Source organism: Trachurus japonicus, chromosome 5, assembly GCF_045865225.1.
Source record: "Trachurus japonicus isolate A0001 chromosome 5, Traja_1.0".
Lineage (NCBI taxonomy): Eukaryota > Metazoa > Chordata > Actinopteri > Carangiformes > Carangidae > Trachurus > Trachurus japonicus.
In genome coordinates this window covers 4,877,498-4,904,840 of record NC_140911.1, presented here as the reverse complement: position 1 = coordinate 4,904,840, position 27,343 = coordinate 4,877,498, and the positions used below count along the sequence as shown (strand labels likewise).

General features: G+C 41.9%; 2 protein-coding genes across 3 annotated transcripts in view; one reads left to right on the top strand and one right to left on the bottom strand.

Annotated features, from left to right (window-relative positions):
• LOC146986858 (urocanate hydratase-like) overlaps positions 1-27,341 on the top strand; it is a 78,755-nt gene extending 51,414 nt beyond the window's left edge. The window contains exon 5 of the mRNA XM_085777833.1: positions 27,325-27,341. The gene's annotated coding sequence lies outside the window, so the exon portion shown is untranslated. The remainder of the gene's footprint in view (positions 1-27,324) is intronic.
• Positions 124-14,472, bottom strand: LOC146986859 (ras-related protein rab7-like). 2 transcript variants are annotated; one of them, XM_085775730.1, is made up of 6 exons: positions 14,410-14,472; positions 9,301-9,427; positions 7,985-8,203; positions 4,278-4,406; positions 1,261-2,323; positions 124-892 (listed from the first exon to the last, which is right to left on the bottom strand). In XM_085775730.1, the coding sequence occupies exons 1-5, from the start codon at positions 14,460-14,462 to the stop codon at positions 2,228-2,230; spliced, it is 624 nt and encodes a 207-aa protein (XP_085631856.1). In that variant the 5' UTR covers positions 14,463-14,472; the 3' UTR covers positions 124-892; positions 1,261-2,227. The 2 variants fall into 2 exon arrangements, with proteins under 2 accessions (XP_085631856.1, XP_085631857.1); XM_085775731.1 differs by having other exon boundaries at positions 1,265-2,323.
• Positions 27,342-27,343: the final 2 nt, after the last annotated feature.

Here is a 27,343-nt window from a genome sequence, read left to right as displayed (position 1 = left end):
GTGAGTCATGAAGGTGTTGAAGCTCTGAACCGGTTCGTCCTGCAGCTGAAACCAGTCTGAACCGGCTCCTCCTCACCTGCTGCTTGTAGAAACAGAAACAGACACGAGCTGCTGGAGCGTCCATATATTCAAGAGGTTTATTATTTGACATCCCAATTTTTTTTCTTTTACAACATCATTGGCATCGCAGTGATTTTTTTCTTTTTCTTGTTTTTTTTTTGTAGTTTTCTATAAGGAGAAGGAGTAATACCAGGGCAAAAAGTTGGATCTTTTGCTGTAGATGGAAAGAGAGAACATCCACTTCAGTTCATTTCATTTCACATCCATCCATCCGCCCTTTACCTTTTCACCATCTATACACTGTAATACACAATCCGTTAAAAATATTAAGTACTTAGCCAACCTGAGCTACAAGCAGAGAGAGAGAGAGAGAAGAGAAGAGCAGTAACAAAGACATGACAGCAGACAGGTGACGCTGTGTTGGTGACACATACTGGAGTTCCTTAGCGTTGAAAGATGAAGTCTGATGATGATGATGATGATGAAGGACGTTAACACATACAGCAGTAATAGTAGCAGTACAAGTAATGTTACATAAAAGGCAAATATTAATAATAATATATCAATGTTTTACACCGTGACTGCGTCATCAGCTTTTTTTTTTGTTTCTTCTGCAGTGTGAGGCAGATTTTATCTAAACCCATTATTAGCACACGACCTCCAAGGGGGAAAAAGGCAAAAAAAACAAACAAATTAATCACCGTTTTGTCACATTGATGATTTTCTCAGGATACGTTTCGTTTGGCAGGAAAACGATCGGCGGTTCGATCACCAGGAGACGTGTGGTGTGGTGTGTGACGTTGTCCAGAGATCAGACATCCCATCATCCCCTCTACAACACGGAAAAGGCAAAAAGGAAAAAAAAAGTGCAAAATCGAACAGAAAAATAAGCAAAAAACAAAGTTATGTGTTTCAGATTGGCTTGAGAAAGAGCGACAGCCAATTAAAATATATATTTTTATATATATATATATATATATATATATAGTTCAACTCGATTATTTAAAGGCGACAGAGCAAAACAGGAAACAGAAAGAAGAACAGAAGATACTTGGGATGCTGACGTCGGCCAACATCAGAGCGCCGGGCCAGTCCGTCTAGAGTTCTCTGAACATGGCTCCATCCTGCCCCCTCAGTGGGGCAACAGAGGGGGGGCAAGGGGGGCAGGAGGGGCAAGAGGGGGGGGGGCAGTACACTCACTTACTACCAGGTCAGAAGCAGAAGAGGAGGAAGAAGAGGAGGTGTCATCGTTCTTCTCTTGTTGTGTGATCGTTGGGCTCGTTAGCGTCGAGAACGCTCGTGTGTTAAAGGGATAGTTCAACGTTTTGGCAAATTGGCCCATTGCCATAATCCCTATAGTCATAGCAGTAGGTTTGTTACCTTTAATTGTCGGTGCAAGGGATTTCTTGGTTTCCCTCATCAAACTCATCAAATACACAATCCAACAACTCCACAACGCTCTGGTGGACAAGTTGTGAGCTGCACATTCACCACGCTATGAGATAATAACACAACGTTACCACACAGAGTTGTTTTAGAGGGAAATACAGAGACTGTTGATGAAAAACTGTCCCTGAAGGCAACACGCATCAGTGGTTTTGCATGAATTTCCCTCTGAAACAACTCTGTGTGGTAACGTTGTGTTATTATCTCATAGCGTGGTGAATGTGCAGCTCACAACTTGTCCACCAGAGCGTTGTGGAGTTGTTGGATTGTGTATTTGATGAGTTTGATGAGGGAAACCAAGAAATCCCATAATGAGCCTCCGTAGCGTAGCTCTGAGCAGCTCACGGCTCTGCTCCGCCGTTCTAAAAATAGCTTGCACCGACAATTAAAGGTAACAAACCTACTGCTATGACTATAGGGATTATGGCAATGGGCCAATTTGCCAACATGTTGAACTATCCCTTTAAGTGTCGGGGGGGTGGGGGTGTTTGGTACATCCATGTGCAGCGTACTTTGTGTGGAGGGGGGTCGGTGGTGGTGGTGGTTGGTGTCGATGATGAGATGAAGAGTGGAGGGTGTAAAGGAGCAGGAAGACCAACAGGGAAGTCCGTTCCCTCAGAGGGGGGGTAGTAGTGGTGGTGGTGGTGGTGGTGGGGGGGTCAGAAAGCCGAGAGGAGAAGAAGAAGGAGGAGAAGGAGATGGTCCAAGTCCAGCCGGTTCTTCAGCAGCTGCAGCTTTCTGCCGACGGCTTCGCTCTGTCGTTCCGGTCCAGTTTAATGGGCTCTGGGAATTCATTATACAGCTCCACCTCCGTCTCCTAGAGGGGGGGGGGGGGGGGGGGGGGGCAGAGAGAAACAGGAAAGAGTCAGCGTTGGATACAATATGAAACAAAACTGACACAGACTTGTCACTCGGTGGGTTTATATGGATCCAAATATTCAGATTAGAATCAGTTCAGAGTCCAAACTGAATGAAAACGCTCCGTATCAGAATAAACAGGAACAAGGCTCAAACTAAACACAACTCCGCCCACACCAGTTCATCTTTTAGCTCCATAAAATGCTTCTTTATAAAAGAAAAATAGATCTTTATAACTGTACACTAGGGGTGGGAATCTTTAATATCTCACGATTAGATTTGATTCTGAGTTTTGGGGCTACGATTCAATTCAAAATCGATTTTCAATTCAAACGATTTGATTCCTAATGATTTCTGCTTCAGTCTGTCGGTGTTAAAGGATCCTCATGATCTACTGCAGTCTGCTTTGCAAGACAGAATGACTAAAGTGTCTTTTTCATGTTTATTGAGTTTTAAACATTTATCCATGCTTAGTGATGGGAGGGAGTGATGTCAGATCCATCACACATTCTGTTCTCAGAGTACGAGATGTTACCGTCGGGCAGACGCTTAAGAGCTTGCCGCCCCAAAAGCAACCGTTATAAAAACTCCCTAATTCTACTGCTCTGTTGAACAAACAGCCAGTCCCTATTCACGCCAGCATCAACCCTAGGCTGGTGGCCTCCTAACTGGAGGAAGCATAGCTCGAGTTTTTACTCTTGCAAATTTCTTTGATCTTAGGATCTTTTAAATTCCTTATTTATCTTCTTTTTTTTTTTTTTTTTTACTAAGCCAAGCTTATGTCCTTTTTACTTTCACTTTTCACCTCTCTTTTAGAACTGATAATGCCGACTGATATGGTTTTGATGCTCTGCAATGCTGCTTCGTCTGTACATCTATGCCTGTATGTCTGTCACTGTACACATGTCTATCGTTTGTAAGTCTGTCTCGGTACTTATTTCTATTGCCTGCATGTCTGTCGTTGTACTTATGTCCATTGCATGTATGTCTGTCACTGCTTATTGCTGCTTATATGTCTTGTTGCTACACGGTGCACTTTTGCCCAAGACGAATTTCCTCTTTTGGGGACAATAAAGTTCATCTGATCTGATCTGATCTTAGATGAAACTTAGATGAAACTGTTGCATAAAAGCAATATCACATATTGCTTAAGTAACAAAAGTGCCTCTTTATTTAAAAAAAATAGTGCAGTTAAACATGCTGCCTCTTAAATTCTAAGGAAATGGAGGCCGACAGCCAGCAGATTTGTTTCATTGTTTTAAATCGATTTTGGGACATTTTATATCGATTCTGAATCGTATTGAATGAGAATTGCGATTCTTATGTGAATCGATTTTTGGCACACCCCTACTGTACACCTCATCTATACAGCATAGAGACAGGGAGCCGGTGAGAAGGGAAGTTATCTCCAGGGATAAGACAGACCTGCCTCTTGCACCCTGATCTGAAAGAAATCTCATTGGGTTTCAGAAAGGTGAAATAACCCTTTTTTTAAATTGAAAGAAATTAAAATGATATCATGTAAACGGTGAAACTGAATGTTCCATTAAGTTCTGTGCAGTTTGAGAAGATGTTGAAGCAAAGTGTGAGTGTGGGTTCTCTGATCTGGTGTTTACATGACCCACTGCATTTATTCAGACATCCTGTGACTGATCCCGGATCAGATCTGTGGTCTGATCAGATCAGTAGTTGTTCATAGTTTTGACTCTTTCATTCAAACATTTACAAGTGAAGAAACGTCTCTACACATTCACGTCGACACGGAGCAGAAAGAACGAAACCAGTTGACGTTCAGTTTCACCGTTTACATGAAGTCATTTTACTTTCTGTCGGTTTAAGAAAAGGTTTATTCCACCTGTTTATTTGGAGCATTTTCATTGTTTTGGAGCCAATGTTTAATTCTGCTGACTCACCTGTTTGAGGGCGTTACGTGCGATCGTCTGGAATGCTTGTTCTACGTTGATGGCTTCTTTGGCGCTGGTCTCAAAGTACGGGATGTTGTTCTTACTCTGACACCAGGCCTGAGCCCGTTTGGTGGTCACCTGAGTGTGAAGAGGAGGAGAACATGAAGATTCACCATTAATCATCAAAAAACATTTTAATAAGGAAAAGTATTAAACTCAATAACAGTTTTTGTTTCAAACATTTACTGGCTGATATTTTTAAGCTGCATTCAGATGGTGAACAACAAACACTTTCCTATATTGTCCTACATTTAAACCTGAGCTTCATGAACACAGTGTGTGGAGCGGTGGCTCATCTTCACATGACGGAGATCCAGCAGAAAAGATCATGAGTCTGTTTCAGCAGGAAACTGATTCGTGATCTAGTCAGTCAAGATCTGAATTCTGTTTCCACTTTATTGTGAAAGTCCAAACAGGAAGTTGTGATCTGTATCTTCCTGCTGTCATGGTGATTTTTTTTCTCATGTTTTCTTGCTCTCTGGCCAAAAGGAGGAAGGTTATGAAATATATATAGTATATACAGTATATACACAGTATATATATATATATATATATATATATATATATACACACACTAGGGGTGTACCCAAACCCGAATACGGTATTCGGAAGTACACAAATAATGCTTTGATCCCAAACAGTTTTTCTGTCCAAAGTTTTTCCTCATTATTCGGGAGCTTTTTTCTAAAGAAAAAGAAACGTTTGGATCAGCAACATAACCAGGTGGTTCTGGTTCACACTCCAACACAGTAGGTGGCGCTAATGCACCGTAACGAGCTGCAGCACTGAGTCACACTGTTTCATTTGTGTCTAGTTCACGTTAGGGTTGCTAAGAAACAGTAACTCCCTGCATGCACTGCATTACAAAAAAAATGGGAAAAGAAGCGGCTATAACGGTGGATCATTTTTTTTGAGTGTCACAACCCCCGTGAAACGACTGGTTATGGAGGTTATTTTCTATCATAAATCAAGAGCATATTATGTTGATTTGAGAGCATTACTTTTTGATTTGACGTTCAGAAAACTCTGCTCTCATATTCAAATTTACTCTGCTCGCGCTCAAACTATGTGCTCGATGTTTAAACCTGTGCTCTCGGATTCAAAGTTGCCCTGCTCGTGCTCAAACTTTGCTTTCGCATTCAAGTTTGCCCTGCTCGTGCTCAAACTGTGTGCTCGCACTTGGTCACAGCTGCCTGCGCAGAGTGTTTCCTCTTGCGCGGAGGAAAGTCCTGCTCTCGGATCTCTGCTCTGCTCACGGAGTTTCTGTCAACTGTCAACCAATAGAAGACCGGCTACTGTTGACCAATCAGATCATCCCTACTTCTATGCTTCTTTGTGGGTGCGTTCACTGTAATTCAAGGAGCGTCACATACGGGCGGGCACTCTTTCTACCGGGTTTATCTATTTCCGCCCCACAGGCTGTTAAATGTGGCGGCTCCCTTTATGTTTTGACAACTTTTGGAATAAAATATCAGTTAATTAATACACGAGCGCCCGTGCTTTTCATTACAATAGGTAGCTATATAAACATAAACTAGCAGTAGTAGCGGATGGGTGCCTTATGTATGTTTTTTTTTTTTTATCCACGTTCATCGGTATATATGTTTTATAGTCTAAATGCCAAAAGTTACTTGTAAGTGCTGTGATGGTACAGTGGTTAAGGCAGATGACAGTAGCTCTTTTTGTTGATCATGGGACCGCTGGTTCGAATCCCGGCCCTGCCGGCACCCTCATGTTATGCTATTTGATTTTTATGATTTTTTTTTTTTCATTGAAACGCTTAACAAGAGATGGTGGGTTACCATGCATGATTAAAAACATGATGAAATGAAAATTAAAAAAATATGCCATGATGATAATAATTTTGGTGCGTGACACCCGGGGGTCAAAGCCAGGGGGTGCACTACTTTGGATCAGTGCAACGCAAGTGTGTGTTTTGAAAGCGAGGCTGATTTATGCATGGCCACATTAGGCTTAGCATTAGCTTCCCTGACACTACAAATTGTAGCCTATATTGAAACGATATGGAAGCATAGACTGTAAAAAGATGAAAGAGGTACAATATAGTAGGTATCTGGCAACATGAAACAATAAACTTACTTGAGTACTTCGGTCGGCCATGGTGACTGTCTCCCCGCTCACTCAGTCTCTTTCTTCTTGGGAAAGCACTGATTATTACTATTATCATCATGGCATATTTGGCATACCCACCATCTCTTGTTAAGCGTTTCAATGAAAAAAAAAAATCATAAAAATCAAATAGCATAACATGAGGGTGCCGGCAGGGCCGGGATTCGAACCAGCGGTCCCATGATCAACAAAAAGAGCTACTGTCATCTGCCTTAACCACTGTACCATCACAACACTTACAAATGATTCCTGGCATTTAGACTATAAAACATATATACCGATGAACGTGGATAAAAAAAAAAAAACATACATAAGGCACCCATCCGCTACTACTGCTAGTTTATGTTTATATAGCTACCTATTGTAATGAAAAGCACGGGCGCTCGTGTATTAATTAACTGATATTTTATTCCAAAAGTTGTCAAAACATAAAGGGAGCCGCCACATTTAACAGCCTGTGGGGCGGAAATAGATAAACCCGGTAGAAAGAGTGCCCGCCCGTATGTGACGCTCCTTGAATTACAGTGAACGCACCCACAAAGAAGCATAGAAGTAGGGATGATCTGATTGGTCAACAGTAGCCGGTCTTCTATTGGTTGACAGTTGACAGAAACTCCGTGAGCAGAGCAGAGATCCGAGAGCAGGACTTTCCTCCGCGCAAGAGGAAACACTCTGCGCAGGCAGCTGTGACCAAGTGCGAGCACACAGTTTGAGCACGAGCAGGGCAAACTTGAATGCGAAAGCAAAGTTTGAGCACGAGCAGGGCAACTTTGAATCCGAGAGCACAGGTTTAAACATCGAGCACATAGTTTGAGCGCGAGCAGAGTAAATTTGAATATGAGAGCAGAGTTTTCTGAACGTCAAATCAAAAAGTAATGCTCTCAAATCAACATAATATGCTCTTGATTTATGATAGAAAATAACCTCCATAACTGGTTTCTCTACCAGAATTTGATCCATTCAGTCTGATTACGTCTAGAAGAGCCGCACGATTAAATTATTTTATTCCCGTTCTAGTTAGCTGAGAGCTAAAGCGGAAGTTAGCCGGCTAGCTCGGCGTAGCACTAGCTCGGCTGAAGTCAGCCTGCCCACTTCCGGTTTCTTCCCAAATACGAATCTGAACCCGAAGTTTTTTTTAAAAGGCCGAATGCGAATCCGAATAGTGCACTAGCTGTTCACCCCGAATATATACACATTTAAGTTTATGTCTCTCACCCTGAGGTTTCTCTAGTGTTTTGTGGGTGTTTAGTGGATGTTGTTATGATGCTGTGTAAACCCCTTTGAGACAAACTGCTTGTAAAAAATACGAATAAAACTGCCTTGCCTACTTTGTGACAGAGGAAGTGTTCCTGTGGGTGTTATAGCTGCTGATTCTTACTATTTTAGCCCCTGGGGGAGTTAACTGACAGAACAGACTGATGAGACTGTGTTTGTGTCTGTTATTCACTCTAAACATGGATATAAAATTACAGTTGCAGTATAATTTTGGAGAGTCTGAAGTGCAGGATTGATGGACCGGGACCGACCTGTCTGTTCTCCAGGTCGATCTTGTTGCCTAGCACCACGAAGGGGAAGTTCTCTGGGTCTCGGGGGCTGGCCTGGATCAGGAACTCGTCCCTCCAGCTGTCCAGAGTCTTGAAGGTGTTGGGCGCCGTCACGTCGAACACCAGCACGCAGCAGTCGGCGCCGCGGTAGAACGCCACGCCCAGAGACTGGAACCGCTCCTGACCGGCCGTGTCCCAGATCTGACCACAGGACGGAGACACAGGAGTTATTATTATTACAAGTACGACGGAGTATTAGGACCAGATTGAGAAAAAAATATTCACAGACTTTGAGAATAAAGTCATAATATCATTATATTCTGCAGTAGTTGGCTGCTGACCACACCCACTCTGGGTCACAGCAACCGAGTAGCAACAAACACCAAGACAAAAGACCTTGGTGTATCTGAATTATCTGTTTGACTCCCTGATGAAGGCTTGATGCTGAAACGTGTCGTTTTAAACATGTCATTGTGACAATGCCAGCTTAATTAAAGGCATTTTTATTAACTCAAGAGAGCACCTTGGAGTTTTTCTTTGTTTTTCCTTTATTATAATGTATGACAGAGTATTAGGGCCACATTGATAAAAAAAAACTTTGAGAATAAAGTCATAGTTTTACGAGAATAAAGTCATAATGTCATGAGAATAAAGTCATAATAACACAAGAATAACGTCATTATATTACAAGAGTCATAATATTTTAACCAGTTGTTTCAGAGGAGGAAAGTTGTTAAATTGAGATCATGCAGTTGCAGCATTAGGTGAAGTTGTACTTCAGTACAGGTTTCACAAACAAGGACCTTTTGGCTCAGCAGCACCACATTTGTCCCGTTTACATGAGAGCTTTAATTCCGAATTAAAATAATTTAATTCTAAAAATTAATAATTACGCTTTAAAAAGACCATGTAAACACTTAATTCCTAACTATTTAATCCAGAATAATTAATTCTGAATTAAAAACACCATGTAAATGTGGCAATTGTCATCAGTATTCTTACTATACTCACCTGTTTCATTTAGCCTTACTTCTGTTTTAGGTAGAACAGCAGCTACAGTATCCACTTACTGGTACAAATACAACTTTATTCTAGTAAAAAAAAAAAAAAATTCTCATAAAATTATGACTTTTCCTCATAAAATTGCCACTTTATTCTCGTAAAACTATGGCTGTATTCTCATAGTCTGTGAAATGTGGCCCTAATCCTTGGTCGTAATAATGTGATGAAGCAGAACTGGATGATTTCCAGGTGAGTTGTTCTTCATAAAAAGGTGTAAAGGTGTATCGGTGCCGTACCTGCATGGTAACGAGCCGGTCGTCCACCATCACCTCCTTGGTGAGGAAGTCGGCTCCTATTGTAGCTTTGTACTGGTTACTGAACTTCTTGTTCACGTACTGGTTCATTAGGGAAGTCTTTCCAACACTGACACAGAGGAAACACAGAAGCTTTAATCAACAGGAAGGATGTAAACAAACACTTTAAGTTGTTTAGTTCAGCGTCTGTGACAGAGGAAATTAAAGGCCGCGTTCAGACTGCCAGCAAAAATCCGATTTTTAGCCCATCCAGATTGGAAGCGGATGACTCTTTTGAAGTCTGAACAGTCCCAAATCACATGAAATCCAATTTTTGCAAAACGGATCGAAACCACCTCCGGGAGGTAGTTTCAGATTGCATTTGGACAAATGTGTCTCAGTCTGAACAGCTCCAAACACTCAGATCGGTTTTGACTGTCCGTGACGCCACTCTCCGCGGCGCCGTCACTGTGTTACAGGTCCCGTGTGGACCAGTTACAGTTTTTCTCGAGTGCTAAGACACATTTCTTGAAAGTTTCTCTCATTTTCTCTAAACTGTGAACACAAACCCCAATTTTCAAGCTACATTCACAAAACCTCAGACTCTTCTTGCAAAACCAAACTTTCACCTCAAAACAGTTCAATCTGTTCTCAAAACTGAACTCTGTTGTCAAATCGTGCCCCGAGTCAATCAAAATTAAAAACACTACTGAGCTTCACTAAACACTACATAGACAAATAGAAAACACAATGCTCAGCACATGAAGATGTAGAAATAAATGTTTATCGTTCACTGTAGCTAATGGCGCATTTCCACTAGCACGGCTCGGCTCGGTACGGCTCGGCTCGGCGCGCTATTTGCGTGTTTCCACTAGCACGTAGTACCTGCAATCAGGTACACTTTTGGTATCACCTCAGCCCTGGTTCCAAGCGAGCCGAAGCGTTACTAAAACGTGACGTCAGCCGACTGCCTTCCACTGATTGGCCGATGAGTGTCGTCACTGGAAGCGACGACCGACAACAGAAATGTTCCTGCTGAAGCCTGTTATTACCAGAGAATTTCTAATATTTAGACTGGCTCTGTTATTACGTGACTTTATTAAGTTTTAATATTTTTTCATGCGAGAAAGTAACTGTTTAGATCCCCATGTGCGGTTAGTTTATCCAAACGACGGCTGTTTAGAAGTTTGCCCCGATGTTTTTCGGAGAAGTGAAGCTCCAGGTCCGAGCAGCGACCGCGACACCACAGAGGCAGCAGCCCGGCTCCTGACGTGCTCCGCCGGCCAGCCTACCACCGTCACCCCGAGGAGAACAGACCACTAATTAACTTCCCCGATGGCTTTTTAGAGGTTTACCACCGGCTGGTTAAACTCTTAAATGTTGGTCTCATTGATGAAATCTAACAATTGTGGCTGTAGCAGCAGTTTGTTTGTGGTTAGAAAGAAGAGCAGCACTGCCTTGGGGTCAGCCTACGCACAGAAAACACCACATTTACATCAATAAATAAATGTTTTACAATGAACCAGGCCGATCTCAGAGCTGGCTAGACTCTCCGGTAAGGCATATTGAACGGTTAAATGCCGTTAACGGGACGAGAGCAGTCAAAACGGCGGTTTAAAGCTAGCTACAGCGAGGGTAGGTTCACTTCCTGTTTACAAAGTAAAAGCACCAATTCTATCGTAATGGCTTTCCTTATGATAAAAGGCAACGGGTATTTTATTTTGTGAAAATAACCGGAAGTGCGTTGCTCACTACGGCTAGCTTTAGTAACGCCGACTTCGTTGAAACAAAATTGTAAACAGCTGGTATTTTGTCAGATTTTCAACACGTTGGGGATCTAAACGACTACTTTCTCGCCTGAAAATGTTTCAAATGTTGCTAAAGTTATATATTTACAGAGTTTAGAGCGTTGCTCGGCGCCGTGTAAATGACGTCACGGCGGCACTAGTGATACTCAGTTGTAATGGAAACACAACCAAACCGAGCCGTGCCGTGCCGTGCCGAGCCGTATCGAGCCGAGCCGTGCTAGTGGAAATGCGCCATAAATGCATGTTGCAAAACAAAAAACCTGTGCATTTACACTGTAGCACTTCTCTCCTTCCCTTTCTTTCACCCTCCTCCTTCCCTCCCTCTCTCCCCACATCCATTTCACATCCATCCATTTCATCCCTTTTCCTTCCTTCTTATTTTTTCTTCCCAGTTCATCCCTCCCTCCCTCCCTCATCCTTTCTTCCTTCACCCTGTCGTCTCTCATCTTCTCCTCTTGCAAAACAAAAAACCTGTGCAAGTACAAAAACCAGAAATCTTGTGCATTTACACGTAGCACTTGTACAGTACAAAAACAAACAGAAATCTTGTGCATTTAGCACTTGTCTGCAGTAAACCTACGTAAAAATAAAGTACAAAAATATAGAAATGAGAAGTGCACAACTCAGCCACAGCATCATTTCTCTGTACTGGATCAGGCCACAGGACTTCATCCTGAACTAGCTTACAGTATATGTGCCCTCACATCATTGGACATAAGTGTGATCAATTTTGAGTTGTTGTGTTCAACCGGTGAAACTTGTGCTTTACTTGTGTTTGACTTTTGCCACCTGTGCTCAGCATTATGCAACACAGGTGCATCACAATGAAAATGTGTTGGTAAGATGTGTCTAAAACAGGTGAAAAGTGCTGATGGTTTTGCCAAAAGAGTGACTGATTCAATCAGTGGGTTCAGGCAACTGAGAATTTGGTTCAGACAACAGGGTTTAGTGTTTTAGCAACTGAGAAAAACTGTAAATATCAATTTCCTTCTTGTTACTTTTCTTTTATGCAAACTACCGTGTTGCCGGCGACAGGAGTGACGGCGACGGCGCGCTCCCAGCTCTGGGGTGCTGGAGTTTCCTGTCTCTGTGGCTGCACACACACACACACACACACCAGGCGGGCTGAGGTTGAAACTAGCGGGGTAGTGCGGCTGCAGCACCAGGCAGATCACTGTGCTGCAGCTGATCTGCCCGGTGCTGCAGCCGCCGTGTCCGCGAGGCATTGCCTGTCACATACGGCGTAGCCTCCGCTCCGACGTCGTTGCTACAGCAACCTGTCAGATGGGTCAATAATGTGGCCCAGTCTGAACAGAGCCAAATGCGATTTGGACACTTGCTAAAAACAGTGTGGACAGTCAGCCCTAAAAATCGGATATGAGAAGGAATCAGATTTGAATCAGATTTGCCTGCAGTCTGAACGCGGCCAAAGTGACAGGGAAATTTAAATTAAAGTAGAAGTAAGCGATATTTTTGTGTTAATATAAGTCTTAAATAGTTATATCTTCCGACAGCAATCACTTACATAGAGTGTTTGGTCTGAAACACGGGTCTGTCAGTCACTCTGCTCTGCTCTGAGCCGAAGAGAAAACATTTCTCGTATCCTACAAGTTTTATCCAATGAGGAGAGAGAACGGCATAAAGGGGCAGTCCTCTCTGTGTGTGCAGCCAAGGAACGCCGTGAATGTGGTGACGTAGGGACGAGGACCAATAGATCCATGACGAGGGCGGGGGCTGCTAACTCCATCGGCTGACAAGAAGTTATGGTGCGTTCAAGGCAACTCGTAACTCGTGTTTTTCCGACCTGTGAAGTCGTACCAGTTCGATCTGGTACGAGTTCACGGGTCAGAAGTTACGAGTGGCCGTTATAGTGACTTTCACAGGTAAAACAGGTCGGAAAAACACGAGTGGGTTGCCTGGAACGCTACAAAGTCGTAAGTTGTGACTTGAAGCTGTAATTTACGGTTTCAAAAGCCTGCCTGGAACGCAGCATTAGCCAAAACGACCGGATCGTACTTCTGCTTTAAGATGATCCATAATAATTCCTGTCAAATATTTGTTCATTATTCTCTGGTCGATACCAAACACCGTCTGGTTCATTTCTCTCCACCTTAGTTTGCATGTCGTAACCCCAGACAGATTCAAACAGATTGATAACACTGCAAACAGAGATGTGCTTATTGTTTTATTTTATTTACATGTGGATTTTAACCTGAGACCTGATCAGACCTGTACAACAGGGCACAGTGACCAGATACTGTTTGACATTTTGTTTTATCACACTTTTCCTTGTGTGGAAGTTGGTAATATAGTAAAATATCTTGTATAATATAGAAGAAAATGCAACTTTCTCACATTATTTTAACTATTATAACTGAGGAGTGAATATTTACACCCATTTGTCCACTATAATATGTTATTATTATGCATTTTTAGATGTTAAAAGACACTTAACATGGATACAAATTATAAAATGGATCGAAATAAAATAAGTGAAACTCTCAAACAGCAATTAAAACTGTAATAATTTAAAGCAGGTGAGTTTTGAGGAGGAATTTGAAAGTTGGAGGTGTGTCCAGTCTTTGATGGATGTAGGGAGTGAGAGCCAGAGGGAGGGGGCAGCAACTCTTTATATATAGTGGGGAAAGTAAGTATTTGCACTTGATCAAATGTAACTTAATTTAAAACCTTTATATGATGATATTATTCCTATTTTCTGGTGATATTATGTCTCTCTCTGTTTAAAATAAAATAAATAAAACTACAGACGGTCCATTTCTTTGTGGGGGAGCAAACTTACGAAATCCGCAGGGGATCAAATACTTATTTTCCCCACTGTATACTATACTATAATATACTTCAATGTTATATATAAAAAACTATATTCAGATCAGGTGACTTGTTTTATACAACTTTGCCAGATGGATGTGAATATGACATTTAATGTAGGAAACAACCAACAACAGACTTAAACAGTCACATTATCAGTTGAGTTAATTATTTAAGAAATATTATATTTTTTCACCCAGCTCTGTTATTTATTAATTAATTTATTATCATTATTATTAGATCAAATATGCAGAACTGATAGCAGCTCTGACTTTCCATAGACAACAGCAGTGAGTATGAAATGAAGGCAGTGACTGAGTCTGCCTGGAAACTGCTTATGGCTGCATGTTAATGTGACAACAAGGAAGTAACATCAATACAATCTGATTTTTTTTTAAAAATGTAATTGTGATAGTGTGGTATTTGTGTTGAAACGGTTTGAGAGTTTGGTCTGTGCTGGTGTGCTGCGACTCACCCAGAGTCTCCCAGGATGATGACTTTCAGCAGCACTTTCTTCCTGGACGTCATTTTTCCACAGCTGCAGAAAAAACAACACAAAAACACAGAAAAACATTTAAAGAGTTGAACAAAACTGATCACAACTTCATCAACCGCTCAATTAAATCAATACTAAGGAAATACAGGAAAAAAAAAACAAAAAAAACTGAGTCGACAAATTAGTGTGTAGAGTTTCATGCACACGGTCACGGACCAATCAGGGTTGAGCACCATTCATTCCAGTCATGTGCTGTCTAAGCTGTTGGACAAATCACGAGGAACACATCATTCTTTCTCTCTCACACACACACAACTGGAAGTGACCTCGGAGAAGACACACACACACACATGCTGCTTAAAACCGAGCGACACAGACTCACATCAACACACTGCAGCAATCAAACACACAACACAACCTCTGCATGGGACGATCGATACTGTACATGTACATTTAATTAAAGCCCAGTCGTTTATATCTTCGTTTTTGAAATTGAAATTGAGATTTATTTATTTGCCATTTGTGCACAAACCAAAAGTCCAGTTCACGTAAGAATCATTGTGCAGGACTCTCTTCTCTTGGAGTCAGTAATACGTTAAAAGACACAGAAAGGTATGTAGTCGATAATAAAAAAGTGCATAAAACACCATCTAAGAAGAGAAAAGTATATAATAAAATATAAATAAATAAAAACAGTAACACTTTATAATAAGTAAACACTATTAAGCATTAATAAATACTGAATTCTTCATTTATAACATGAATACTCATTAGTATATAGTTCATAAACACAGTTAGTGCTTATCAATGATGAGTGAACTGTGTTTATAAACTACATACTAATGAGTATTCATGTGTTATAAATTAATTCAGTATTTATTAATGCTTAACTAATGCTTAATAGTGCGTTCTTATTATAAAGTGTTACCATAAAAACATAATAAATAGATTTAAATTATGAGTACTACTAACACCACACAAGTGTGAAAAATTGTGAATAAGGACCTAAACCTACAGACACAATCAGTGAAAAGGAAAAAAGATACAGGGTCATTTTCACAGAATATTGCACTTATTAATCAATAAACACCAGAAACTGAACTAACGTGAACATGATCATTAAAAACTCTGTCGTCCGTGTGTTTTCTGACTTTATTTTCAACGACTGCTGAAGTTTCTTCATCATGAAACTCTGAATGTTCAGGCTGCAGCAGGAAGTGCATCATTTCCTTTTTTTATTGGCTTAAAAAAAAACAAACTAATATGTAAGATGTGAGTCGTTTCCTGGTGCGTGGATGGTGAGCCGTCCCGTCTGACCGAGTGCGGTTTGTGTTGAGAGATTGAAACCGAAGCCGAGAGACTCTTCGTTTTATTCGACCACGTTTCCACATCACATGAAGGAAGTTGACGGTGCAATATGAGAAACAGAAACTCCAAGAAGTTGCAAAAAGAGGGAATAGACGTTTCCTTGACGTTAAAATCAAGTTCCTCCACGATGTGACACTGAGATCTGAACAACGGCGAGATAAATCACAGGATTTACTGAAAAGTACTGAGCTGATCGCTCCTCAGTCGCTCCTCTTATGATTCATTTCTCCTTCTCCTTCTCCTTCAGACGTCTTCCTTCCTTCCCGCTTTTCAAGATTTCATCATGGAAGATGAAAAAATGTGGTGACGTTTCTTTCAAGGCAGGAAAGGGAAAAACAGAAGTGTTCCAGTCTTGAAGGATTATCTATAAACCTTATCCACACACAAATAGACCGCCGAGACTGAAAATAAACCCTGGTTTCACAAGAAGCTGCTTTATCTGCTGTCACACAGTTGTCTTATCTGAGCCAAGGAAACACTCCGGCACATTTCTATTGACTGGGAGAAATCCTCAGACAAACCTATTGTGTCTGAGTGGCAGCAGCAGCAGCAGCAGCAGCAGCAGCAGCAGCAGCAGCAGCAGCAGCGGCAGCAGCGGCGGCTGCAGCAGCAGCAGCAGCAGCGGCAGCAGCAGCGGCGGCAGCAGCAGCGGCGGCAGCAGCAGCGGCGGCTGCGGCGGCAGCGGCGGCAGCGGCGGCAGCGGCGGCAGCGGCGGCTGCAGCAGCAGCAGCAGCAGCAGCAGCAGGTGGCTGATGGGAATAAGATGCAGCGTTTCCTCACAGCCAAGAAAACACACTGAAATTTAATTTACGGTTTGATACAAAACACTTATTTACAGCTAGAGATGTCACGATTACTAGTTTTCACAATTAACTGCGGTGTTAAACGCCACGGTTAATTAATCGTAAAGACTAAATAAATACCGTCACTTTCCAAAAAAGATTATGTCGGACCCGTATCGGCAGAACGAAAACAAAAGTTACACAACAACTGTGTGTTACCACAGTGGTTCTCAACTGGTGGGTCGGGACCCAAAAGTGGGTCGCGGACCCGTTCTGGATGGGTCGCGGACAGCTGGTCAAAAAAGTAAATAATATTTAATGCACATCTGATGTTGGACATGTCTTTTATTTTGAAAAATAACTTATTTTGAAAGGTACACGAGGCACGTGAACACATGCAGTTGTAATGCTCCTCCTCACTTTCTTATTATTTGCTCCATTTGCTCTGAATGCAAAGATATCAGTTTCTTATTAATGTGGCCTGAATGCAGTGAATCTTGTTTTGTTTTGTGGGTCTTTATTTTGTGCAATTTGATATTTATTCTCTTTTGTGAACATGCTCTGAATGCAGAGATGCATTAGAAGTCAAATATATAATTTTGTTGGTCTCCATTTTGTGCAGTTTGATATTTTTTTATTCACTTCCGTACATGCAGTTGTCATGGTAACTCCTCAGTTTCATCCACGTGCTCTGAAATGCACTTTGCTCAATAAAGAGCAAAATGAGTTTTTAAAGACTTTAAAAAAAAATTCTTGGTTTGAATTCTATAAAAGTGGGTCGCGACTTAATGACCATGGGAGAATGTGGATCCCAGAGTGAGACTAGTTGAGAACCCCTGTGTTACCAGACTGTGAAACCTGCCGCAGAAAAGCAGCAGCTAAAGGAGGAAATACGTCTACGTGCACGCCAGAGTAAAGGTAAATGCACAGTAACCGGGTTAAATTACGTAACACTTTTTTGGTAGAAATTTAAATGTTAGTGTGTCATTTATAAGAAAAAAAACCAAACTAAAACATTTGGTATAGATGACAATAACTTAAATATTTTTTACATTTCCCATCCTATATTAATAGATAGGCTACTTAAAATATTTGATGTCAAATTAGTGGCCTAATAGTAGGACTATATTTGGTTTTATACATTCATAGTGTTGTGAATTTAATTAATGCATAATAATCGTGATTATTTCTCTGACGATAATCGTACAGAGAAAATCTATAATCGTGACATTGGTATTTTCAGCTTTAAAAATCCTCCTCATGATAAAGTTCAGCCAGAAAATAGTGGAAAAAAATGATCATTTAACAGCAGCTGTATGTGTGACTGTGACTGTGACGTTTCCTGCAGCATCATCATCCTTTTTGACTCTGTAACTGACATGACGACTTCCACCTGTTGTTGTTGTTGAAGCACAATAACCAGTTCGACAACAGTTTACCAGAAAATCACGAGACATGACAAGCATGTAACCCACCAACACACATGTTGTTTTACTGTGACACAATCACATTAACATCACCTGCACTTTCTATTTTTGGATTCAAGTCACTGATAACCACTTTCCTACCAAGAACATCCTGGTTGTAGAGCCAGAGCTTCACTGGTTCCAGCTCGCTGCCTCCAAAGAACCAGTTTGCTTTTACAAGTGCTGCTCTTGTCTTGAACTTGAACTTGTCTTTACAAGCCTGCGTTGCAATCCAGAGGTGTGTTTCTCTTCTATAACACACATTCTGCATCTCGGAGGTGACGTCTTTCCACATACTGTACATGTTTGGGCTTCCTTCACCTTTCAGACGGGGCAGAGCTCTGTAGGAACCAGTAGGAGAGACCCAGACCGAGGGGAAACCGGGACACAATAAGCATGACATGCACAAAAAAAGCAAGCGCGTCGCACCGAACGCACGCCGCTACGGTGTCGGCATTGGGTTGTGAGTAGGGGAGGGTATTGCCAAGGACCTCACGATACGATACGCATCACGATACTTGAGTCACGATACGATACGATATTGCGATATCCAAATTTTGCGATATATTGCGATATTCTACATAGTTCACTGAAAAATGTAAAAGGCATTATGCATCTTAAAATCCGAGTTGTATGTACATCAGATGATAGTGATAATTTATGGGACAAACTGAGTCAAAACAATGTAATTCAAATTATCCATGCCATTTTATACAAGTGCAAGTTACAACAACATATTTGCATGTACAACACACTGTCTGAGGTAGCAGTGCAGTGACACCTCGCGGAGCAGAGGTGCGGAAGTCGTACTGGATTTACGTCTGAAACATGATTTATTATTTGAAATAAAAAAAAAAAAAAAAAAAAAAATAATAATAATAATAATAATAATAATATATATATATATATATATATATATATATATATATATATATATATATAAATATTGAATATCGATATTGTATCGCAATATAAAGTATCAATATTTTTGCCCATCCCTAGTTGTGAGCCCGTCTACATTGAAAGTAATGGGTCATATTTTCCTCCATGAGGGACGATGTTGTGTTACGATTGCCTCTCAGACTGCTCATGGGAGATCACGTTACCACCAAGTGACTGAATCCTGCCCTCTGAGACACAAATTTGGTGAATGAGGACTTTCATGCATCTCTCCTTTACCATCGATGCGCCTTCCGTTTTTAAAAGTATAAATCCACCAGCTCTGGAACCAGTTTTGGTGGAGAAGGAGGTTTGAGTTCAACTCTTAGAACCGAGCTTATAAAAACACAAAGTCTTGAGTTCCCATCGGGAGCTGCTGAAGAGCTCTTATGTTCTGTCACACACACACAGTCCTCCAGTGACCATCACACTGTGAAACACACGGATGAACGACAGCCAATCACTTTCAAGCAGCGCTGCAGATGTGTCCATTCAGGCGCTCTCAATCTCTCCCGCTGTGAGAATCCCGGTCTGCAACTGGCTGCTGCTTCGGCGTTGTCGCTCCTCTTTACATAAAATTGAGCTTCTCTCAACTTAAATTTGACGCTCTGGACGCTCGCATCGCTGTTGCCACCGCTCCCGCCACCGCTCCCGCCAGTGTCCATTGAAAATGAATGACTTCCAGCCGCCACAACGTTCCCAGCGGTTTCAGTCAGAGTCCTGCACGGGTCCAATTTTGGAAACCCGCGCCCACCCCACCCGTAGGTTTTTAATCATCACCGGCGATAACGGGGGTATCCGTACTCTTTAGAAAAAAGAAAAAAAAAGAGAGGGGGAAAAAAAGCCGTACTCTTTCGCAGCTATTTCCGGAACGGAGAATGATAGCGACGTAATTCTCCGTTCCGTTTTTTAATGAAAGCAGGACACTTCAGCCTTTACACTGATCCCATCGGTGTGTTTGTAGCTTTTACCCAGAAGCTGAGCAGTCAAGCCATGATGACAGGCTAAACTCCAGGGAAAGCCACATGAGCGGCCAAAGATTGTTTATTTACATCAAGATGCTGCTCTATTGTTGCCGTGTGTGATAAAAAATGATTTGCTACGCTGGTTCGTGCAGATGCGCGTGAGTTTTTCTCTGGAGGCCTACACACATTCACCCGCGTACCCACCCGCGTTCATTTGAGCTCCGCCCGTGCCCGACCCGTGAATTTTCACAAGGCAGTTGATTCACCTGTTGAACACCGTTTTTGTGTGGGACCCGACCCGATGCAGGACTCTGGTTTCAGTGTGAAGTTTAGTCACCGACTCCTGACAGGAGGCTCAGGCTGAAGGCAGGTGGATGAAACAAACCAAACCAGACTTAACTAAATTAAACTTAATTCTAGTTTATTAAAACATGAACACTAACTACCAGGTTTGTAAAACCTGTACGACATCTGCAGGTCAGAGGAAACCTGTGACTAGAGCAGCAGCTCCGTCTTAGACGATATAAATCAGTGTTGTGTTGTGTTGAAACTGTGAATCTCTGTCAAACTATTTGTTGTTTGACTTTTCCCTCAGAAATACTAAAAGGTCGCTGCTGCTGGGGTAAAGTTGCTGATGTGCTGTGGGAGGTTTGCACAATGTTATGCAGTCTGCAACAACAGCAACACAAAATTATTGTGCAAGTCATTACTACACACCACAACCAGCACCACGGAGCAGGAGAATATTAAACTAAATCTGGTGTTTTAAAGCTCTGCTGCAGAGAAGACGGGTTATTAAAAACTACTTTTGGCTGCTGAAGCTGTAGAATATGTGTCTTCTGTCTGTCATGTTGTTGTTGTTGTTGTTGTTGTTTTCTGATGCTCGCAGACACACACTAACTTGGGTTGAACTAAATATAGATGTGGAAAGCTGAGTTCAGATGTTTCTCAACGCTGCATCGTCCATGTTTCCTGTTAAACCTGATAAACAGATGCTGTGATATCAATAAGAGCCAATTTAGTTAATTCAATAGCTTTAAATAACAACACATTAGAGCTCACTACAATTTCCTGTTTGTGTAATAATATAATGTGCAGCTAAATAAAATCAGGAGGGTTTTTCCTCTCTAATCAGACACTTCACTACTTTTTAATCACTTATAATATGGTATTCCAGGACGGGATCGGGTTTAAAAACAAATGCTTATATTTGTTATATATATATATATATATATAACAATGGATATAAATAAATATCACCATGTTGAGGACAAACTCAACAGAAGTTGAGACACTACAGGGTTAAACTGTAGAGGGAATAAAATCAGGCATGTTGACCATGTGAATGTGTGTCTGTCTGTATTTAAAGAGTTCAACAACACACACACACACCACCAGTAAAACTCAAATTACAGCCGATCCAAACTACAGGGGGAAACAACAAGTAACCTGAGATCAGCTGATGTCGAACAGCGACAGCGTTAATCATTAAAGACACAATCACAGTGCGAGGACGACACAGGTCAGAGTTTAACGTGAGGTCAACAGGGTGAAAATTTAAACTAACTAAACAGATATCACCATGAAACCTCTCAAGTTCATCACTTACATTCAGACAAATATTTTTTGTAGTACAAGTTTTGTCAAATGTTATGTTTAAATATGTAAATGAGGCAATAGCTAAGGAAATATGCACTAATTTGCATACCGTTTGCATAATTTTCTCCATGTTGGTGTGTAAAAACCTTCAGAATATAGACAGGAATAAAACTGGAAGGTTTGGTGTCTGTAAGTGCTGCTGAAGTGGAGATTTCTAGCTCTGAGTCTGAAAAACTCTTTCTGAGAAAACGGCCTTTAAAGACTTGGACTGTAAAATTCCATAGATTGTTAATGTCAATCATATTTTTACGATTGCGTGCTATTTTTGGAGCCAACAACATTGTTCAGGAGAGAGAGAGCTTTACAATGATACCTGCCATGACATGGGTCAGACTAACTCCTGGTGAATTAGGAGAAATCTACAGACGAAAGAGACAAAATGAAGTAAAATAAAAACCTTAATGTGGATTTTCTACCATTTATTTCCTCTAGTCTGAAAGAAGACGTGTAAAGGAAGCAAAATAGCCCAAAATCTCAAAACTGATCGGTGCGAGTATGAAGAGACAATGTGTTTTGTCTGTAGTGTCTCGGTCTCGCCTTAAACTCTGAAGTGAGGCTTTAAAACCAAACAAGAAAAAATATGATATTAAAAGTTTATGTCGCTGTCAGACAACAACATTTCCAGGACTTTAAATCCTGAATCAAACCTGCTGGTGTAGCAACAACAGGGCGTTGTGAGGACACACAACCACCACATGATTACATCCAGAACCTTTGATCAAACAGACAGTGAACGACATGTACCTGCGTGACCGATGAGTCACAGCGAAACAAAAACCGTCTGACACACAGAAAATACAGTACAACACAACATAAAACATAACACAGGCCCAGTCTGCCTGGCAACAACACAACACAACACACAGACACACAGACACACACACATACAGGGTTATAGCTCCTGCTGACACCAGGTCAGATGTGTCAAAAAACAGTGACAGGTGACTAATGTAAAAAAAAACTGGTAGTTTGGAGGTGAAGTAAAAACTAAATTCTCCTCTTCCTCTCTGCTCCTCCTCCTCCTCCTCTTCCTCTCTGCTCCTCCTCCTCCTCCTCCTCCTCCAGAGCCAGAGGAGCCAAAGGCCGGACTTGTTTTTACCAACCAGCTCCAAAAACACTGCACCACCTCCTCCTTCTCCTCCTCTTCTTGATCCTCCTCTTCTTTCTTCTCCCCCTCCTCTTCCTTCCTCTTGCTCCTTCTTATCCTCCTCCTCCTCTTACTCCTTCTCCACCTCCCTCTCCCTTTCTCCCCTCCTCCTCCTTCTTTTTCCTCCTTCTCCTCCGTTAACGTTAGCCGCTAGCCGCCGCCGCCGCCGCAGCGTTAGCATTAGCATTAGCATTAACGGTGAGCAGACACACAAACAGACACTGACCAGACACACACACAGACACACACACAGACACACACACGGACACACACACGGACACACACACACCTCCACCTGGTCCCGGTGTCGGTCGGGTCGGGTACTCACTGTGAGCCGGTTCTCCTCCTCTTGGACCTCCTGGACCTTGTGGTTCTGGTGGTTTCTGAGCCGTTAGCGTCGGGAGCTAACAGCCGTTATGACGTTACTTAGCTTCGTTAGCTCCGTTAGCTTCGTTAGCTCGCTGCGCTAAAATCCCCGTAGAAAATGAACCCGAGTCGCGTCTTTTCGGTGTGAACAGTCAACGAGCAGCCCGGGTGGTGGTGTCCTCCTGCCGGGGCCGGATGCTCCTCAGCGGGGCTGCGTGGATGTGGATGTGTCACTTTAGTCCGGAGGCTTGGAGCTCAGCTCAGCTAACTCACTAACTACCTGCTGCTGTTTCTGCTGCTTCTGCTACTGCTGCTTCTCTCTTCCCCTTTCACTTCCTCCTCCAAAACAACGTCTGCGTGCTACGTCACACGCAGCTAATTAATGACGTCAGGACAGCCCCACCTCTGACGCCTCTGGTCCAGGATCAGCTGGTTGAGTCTTCACATTCACCTGTTTTGAAACACAGCCAGGTGGGTCTATTCTAAAAATGAAAAAAATATATTTCAAAACATGAAGCTGAAACTTCTGAATAATTAGTTTGTCCTTTAAAGGGATAGTTCAACATTTAGTCAAATCATCCTAACACCATAATCATAATAATAGGCCGCCTAATCATAAACTCCAGTCTCAGACAGTGAAAGGTTTAAAAACTGGAGTTTATGAACAAAGAATCTATGGAGTTTTTTTCAAAGTTTTACCCAATTTCTAAAAACTCCAACAATAATTGTTGTAAACCAAATGAAAAACTAATAAAATTAATTAAACTCAGGTGATTTCCTAATTCATGGTTTAAATGAGCCTGAATGTTTGTTTTTTTACAACAAACTTTAAAATCTGTAACAAGACATGTAAAAATCAACGTCTACGCCTTAAAATTTTCCTCAAACTAATCATTTCTGTTATGATTATCACAAGGTTTAAAAGAAATTTAAGGCCAACTTGTTACGTCTTTATTAAAGTTTAAAGGGATACTCCAACATTTAGTCAGATCCTCCTCTCACCATAACCCCTATAGTCATAGCAGTAGGTTCATCACCTTTAATTAGGCTATCGGTGCATGTTGTTTTGAGATGGGCGGGGCAGAGACGTGAGCTGCTCAGTGAACACAATGGAGGTGAACGGTACAGGTCCCCTTGTGTCCCTCATCAAACTAATCAAATACACAATCCAACAACTCCACAACGCTCTGGTGGACCACGCTATGAGATAATTATGTAACATTACGACACATGAAGCAAATACTCTGAACTACTTTCTCTTTTGAAATCCCTCCGCCCAGCAGCCGTGTCTGGAATGTAGTTCCGGCTGCATGTGCCTCTCTAAACAACTCTGTCTCTAATGTTACATGATTATTTCATAGCGATAGGCTATAATAATAACAAAACAACTGTTTTATTTTGGAGGGACTGGAAAATGATCTGACACAGTTCAACCAGGTTCTGAAACGTCACCAGTTCAAGTTTCTACTGGACAATCTCACCACTGACTCCCAAAATAATAATAACACACATCATTAACACATCATAATTCACCTTAAATGAGGCAGATGTGACATAATTCTACTTCATACGCACTATAACTTCACTGTAGGATCAACTCAAACTCAACTCAAACTCAAACTCAAAAGTACTTTATTATTCCGTTAGGAACTTCGTTGCGGAAGGACATCAAAAGTGCAGGTGCAAAAACAACAATCCACCCATACATAACACAGCCATACCCAACACAATAATAATACACATTCCTACAACCACACATAGTACAAGTACTCGCAGCAAAGGTTAAAAAACAAAGGACACATACAAGTATAAAAATGAGTTAAAAACAGGTTAATTAAAAAGGAAAAAGTTCTGGTGGGAGTTAAGTGTTTAGAAGTCGGGTTGAAGTGGGGATGAAACTGGATGAAGCTCTCTTTGTCCGGAGTGGGAGTGACCTGTATCTGCGTGCTGATGGTAGTAGGCTGTAGTTGCTGTGTAGTGTGTGTGTGTTGTGTCTGTGGCGATCTGCATCACATCCATCACTCAGACTAACTCCCCTAAAATAAGGGTTAGGGTAATAAATAAATAAATCTATAAATAAATGCTAGAGAGTTTGTATTGTAAATCTGAACTGTATTCCTTCTCCTCCCACTCATTACTGATATGTTTCATCCTTGTATCATCAACATACAGTAACAACAGGAGACTGATGCCTTCAGTGTTTGGATGTAGAGTCTCTGCTCTGACGTTCGGCCACTAGAGGACGCTGTCGTTTCATCTTCAGCCTGCAGCCGTGTTTCCACAGGTCAGAGATGGATGAGTGATCTTCTTTATCCTGCCTGTGTGTGTGTGTGTGTGTGTGTGTGTGTGTGTGTGTGTGTGTGTGTGTGTGTGCTGATAATGCATCCCATCAGTTTTGCTGCTCAGTCTGAGGTGACGATGGTGAAAACGCTGAGTCTGTTTATCAAATCAGAGGATTATCTCATCTGATAATACCTACTGACACACACACACACACACACACACACATGAAAGGATCCACAAACAGCTCATCATTATAATCCACAGAAAATACCAGGAAAAGCTCTGACAATTAATTAACACACCGACACACACACACACACACACACACACACACACACACACACATAGTAAATACAATTCTGAAACATTCAGAGAGGATTGTGTGTGTTTTGCCTTTTTCAAAATAAGACGTTTAAATAGACAGGTGTGTGATACGGCTGCAGTGTGACGTGTTTATGTGACGTTATATAACTTAAACATTTATTTTACCTTCTTGCAGAAATGTCAGTGTGAAGAGCTGCAGATAAAAACTATGGTGTCATCATGTCAGGTGAGTTAGGAGGATTATGATGTCACATCCTCTTCATCTCAGATCTTTACAGAGCTGCTGAGCTGCAGGATGAAGCTGTTGCTTCTGACTCGGACTTTCTTTATTGTTGTTGCACAAGAAACACAACAGTGATTTTTGGCAACAAAATGTCGTTGCTCGACTTCACATTTTGTCAAATTGGCCCATTGCCATAATCCCTATAGTCATAGCAGTAGGTTCGTTACCTTTAATTGTCGGTGCAAGCTGTTTTTAGAACGGCGGAGCAGAGCCGTGAGCTGCTCAGAGCTACGGAGGCTCATTATGGGATTTCTTGGTTTCCCTCATCAAACTCATCAAATACACAATCCAACAACTCCACAACGCTCTGGTGGACAAGTTGTGACCTGCACATTCCGTATGACTATAGGGATTATGGCAATGGGCACAATTTGACAAAATGTTGAACTACCCCTTTAAGGACACTGTAGCAGCAGGGTGGAGATTATTGCACATATAAAAATGTATCAGAGGTTTATAGGAGTGATACATGAGATGTATACATACAAAGACTATAACTACAGATTGACTGATCCAAGTGTGTGTGTGTGTGTGTGTGTGTGTGTGTGTGTGTGCACATGTGTGTTTGTCCTCCTGGTTACAGGGAGTGTGTCTCTGCTCTCTGCTGTTTATGGAGGAATTCCTTCTCTCTCTCACCTATTGACGCTGAGTCTTTTACAACCTCCTTTTCGGGGGGAAACTCAGTTTGTCAACACAAACACGGACGCACAAAGGACACGAGGCGCCGCCACCGCTGCTGCTGCTGCTGCTGCCACATACCTGAAGCATCTGCTGCAGCTTCGTCTGCACAAACACCACCACCATCATCACATGCTCAGGAAAAAAAGAGTGTGTGCATGATATTACAGGATGCAGTGAGGTCGTGTGTGTGTGTCAACATGCAGCTCTGTGTGTGGCTGTGTGGGAGAGAGAGAGAGAGAGAGAATGAGATGAGTTAAAGAGATGGACAGATTGTGTGTGTGTGTGTGTGTGTGTGTGTGTGTGCGTGCATCAGGGGGTGGGTGCATTAGTGCGTGTCAGACAGCAAAGAGTGCTGCAGTTATCTAGGAATCTGAGCCAAAGCAACTTCAGTACTGACGGAGAGAGAGAAGGAGAGAGGAGTGAGTAAAGAAGAAGAGAAGAGAAGAGAAGAGGAGAAGAGAAGAGAAGAGGAGGATGAAAGAAGCACAGAGAGGAGAAAACAGAAACTGACTTTGTTTCCACCTGAAGAGACTCAGAGAGAGAAGCTGAAGAGACTCATCATCATCATCATCATCATCTCCTCCTCCTCCTCTTCCTCCACCGGCAGCAGGACGAAGAGGGAAGAGACGAGGCCCGGACCAGGACCAGGA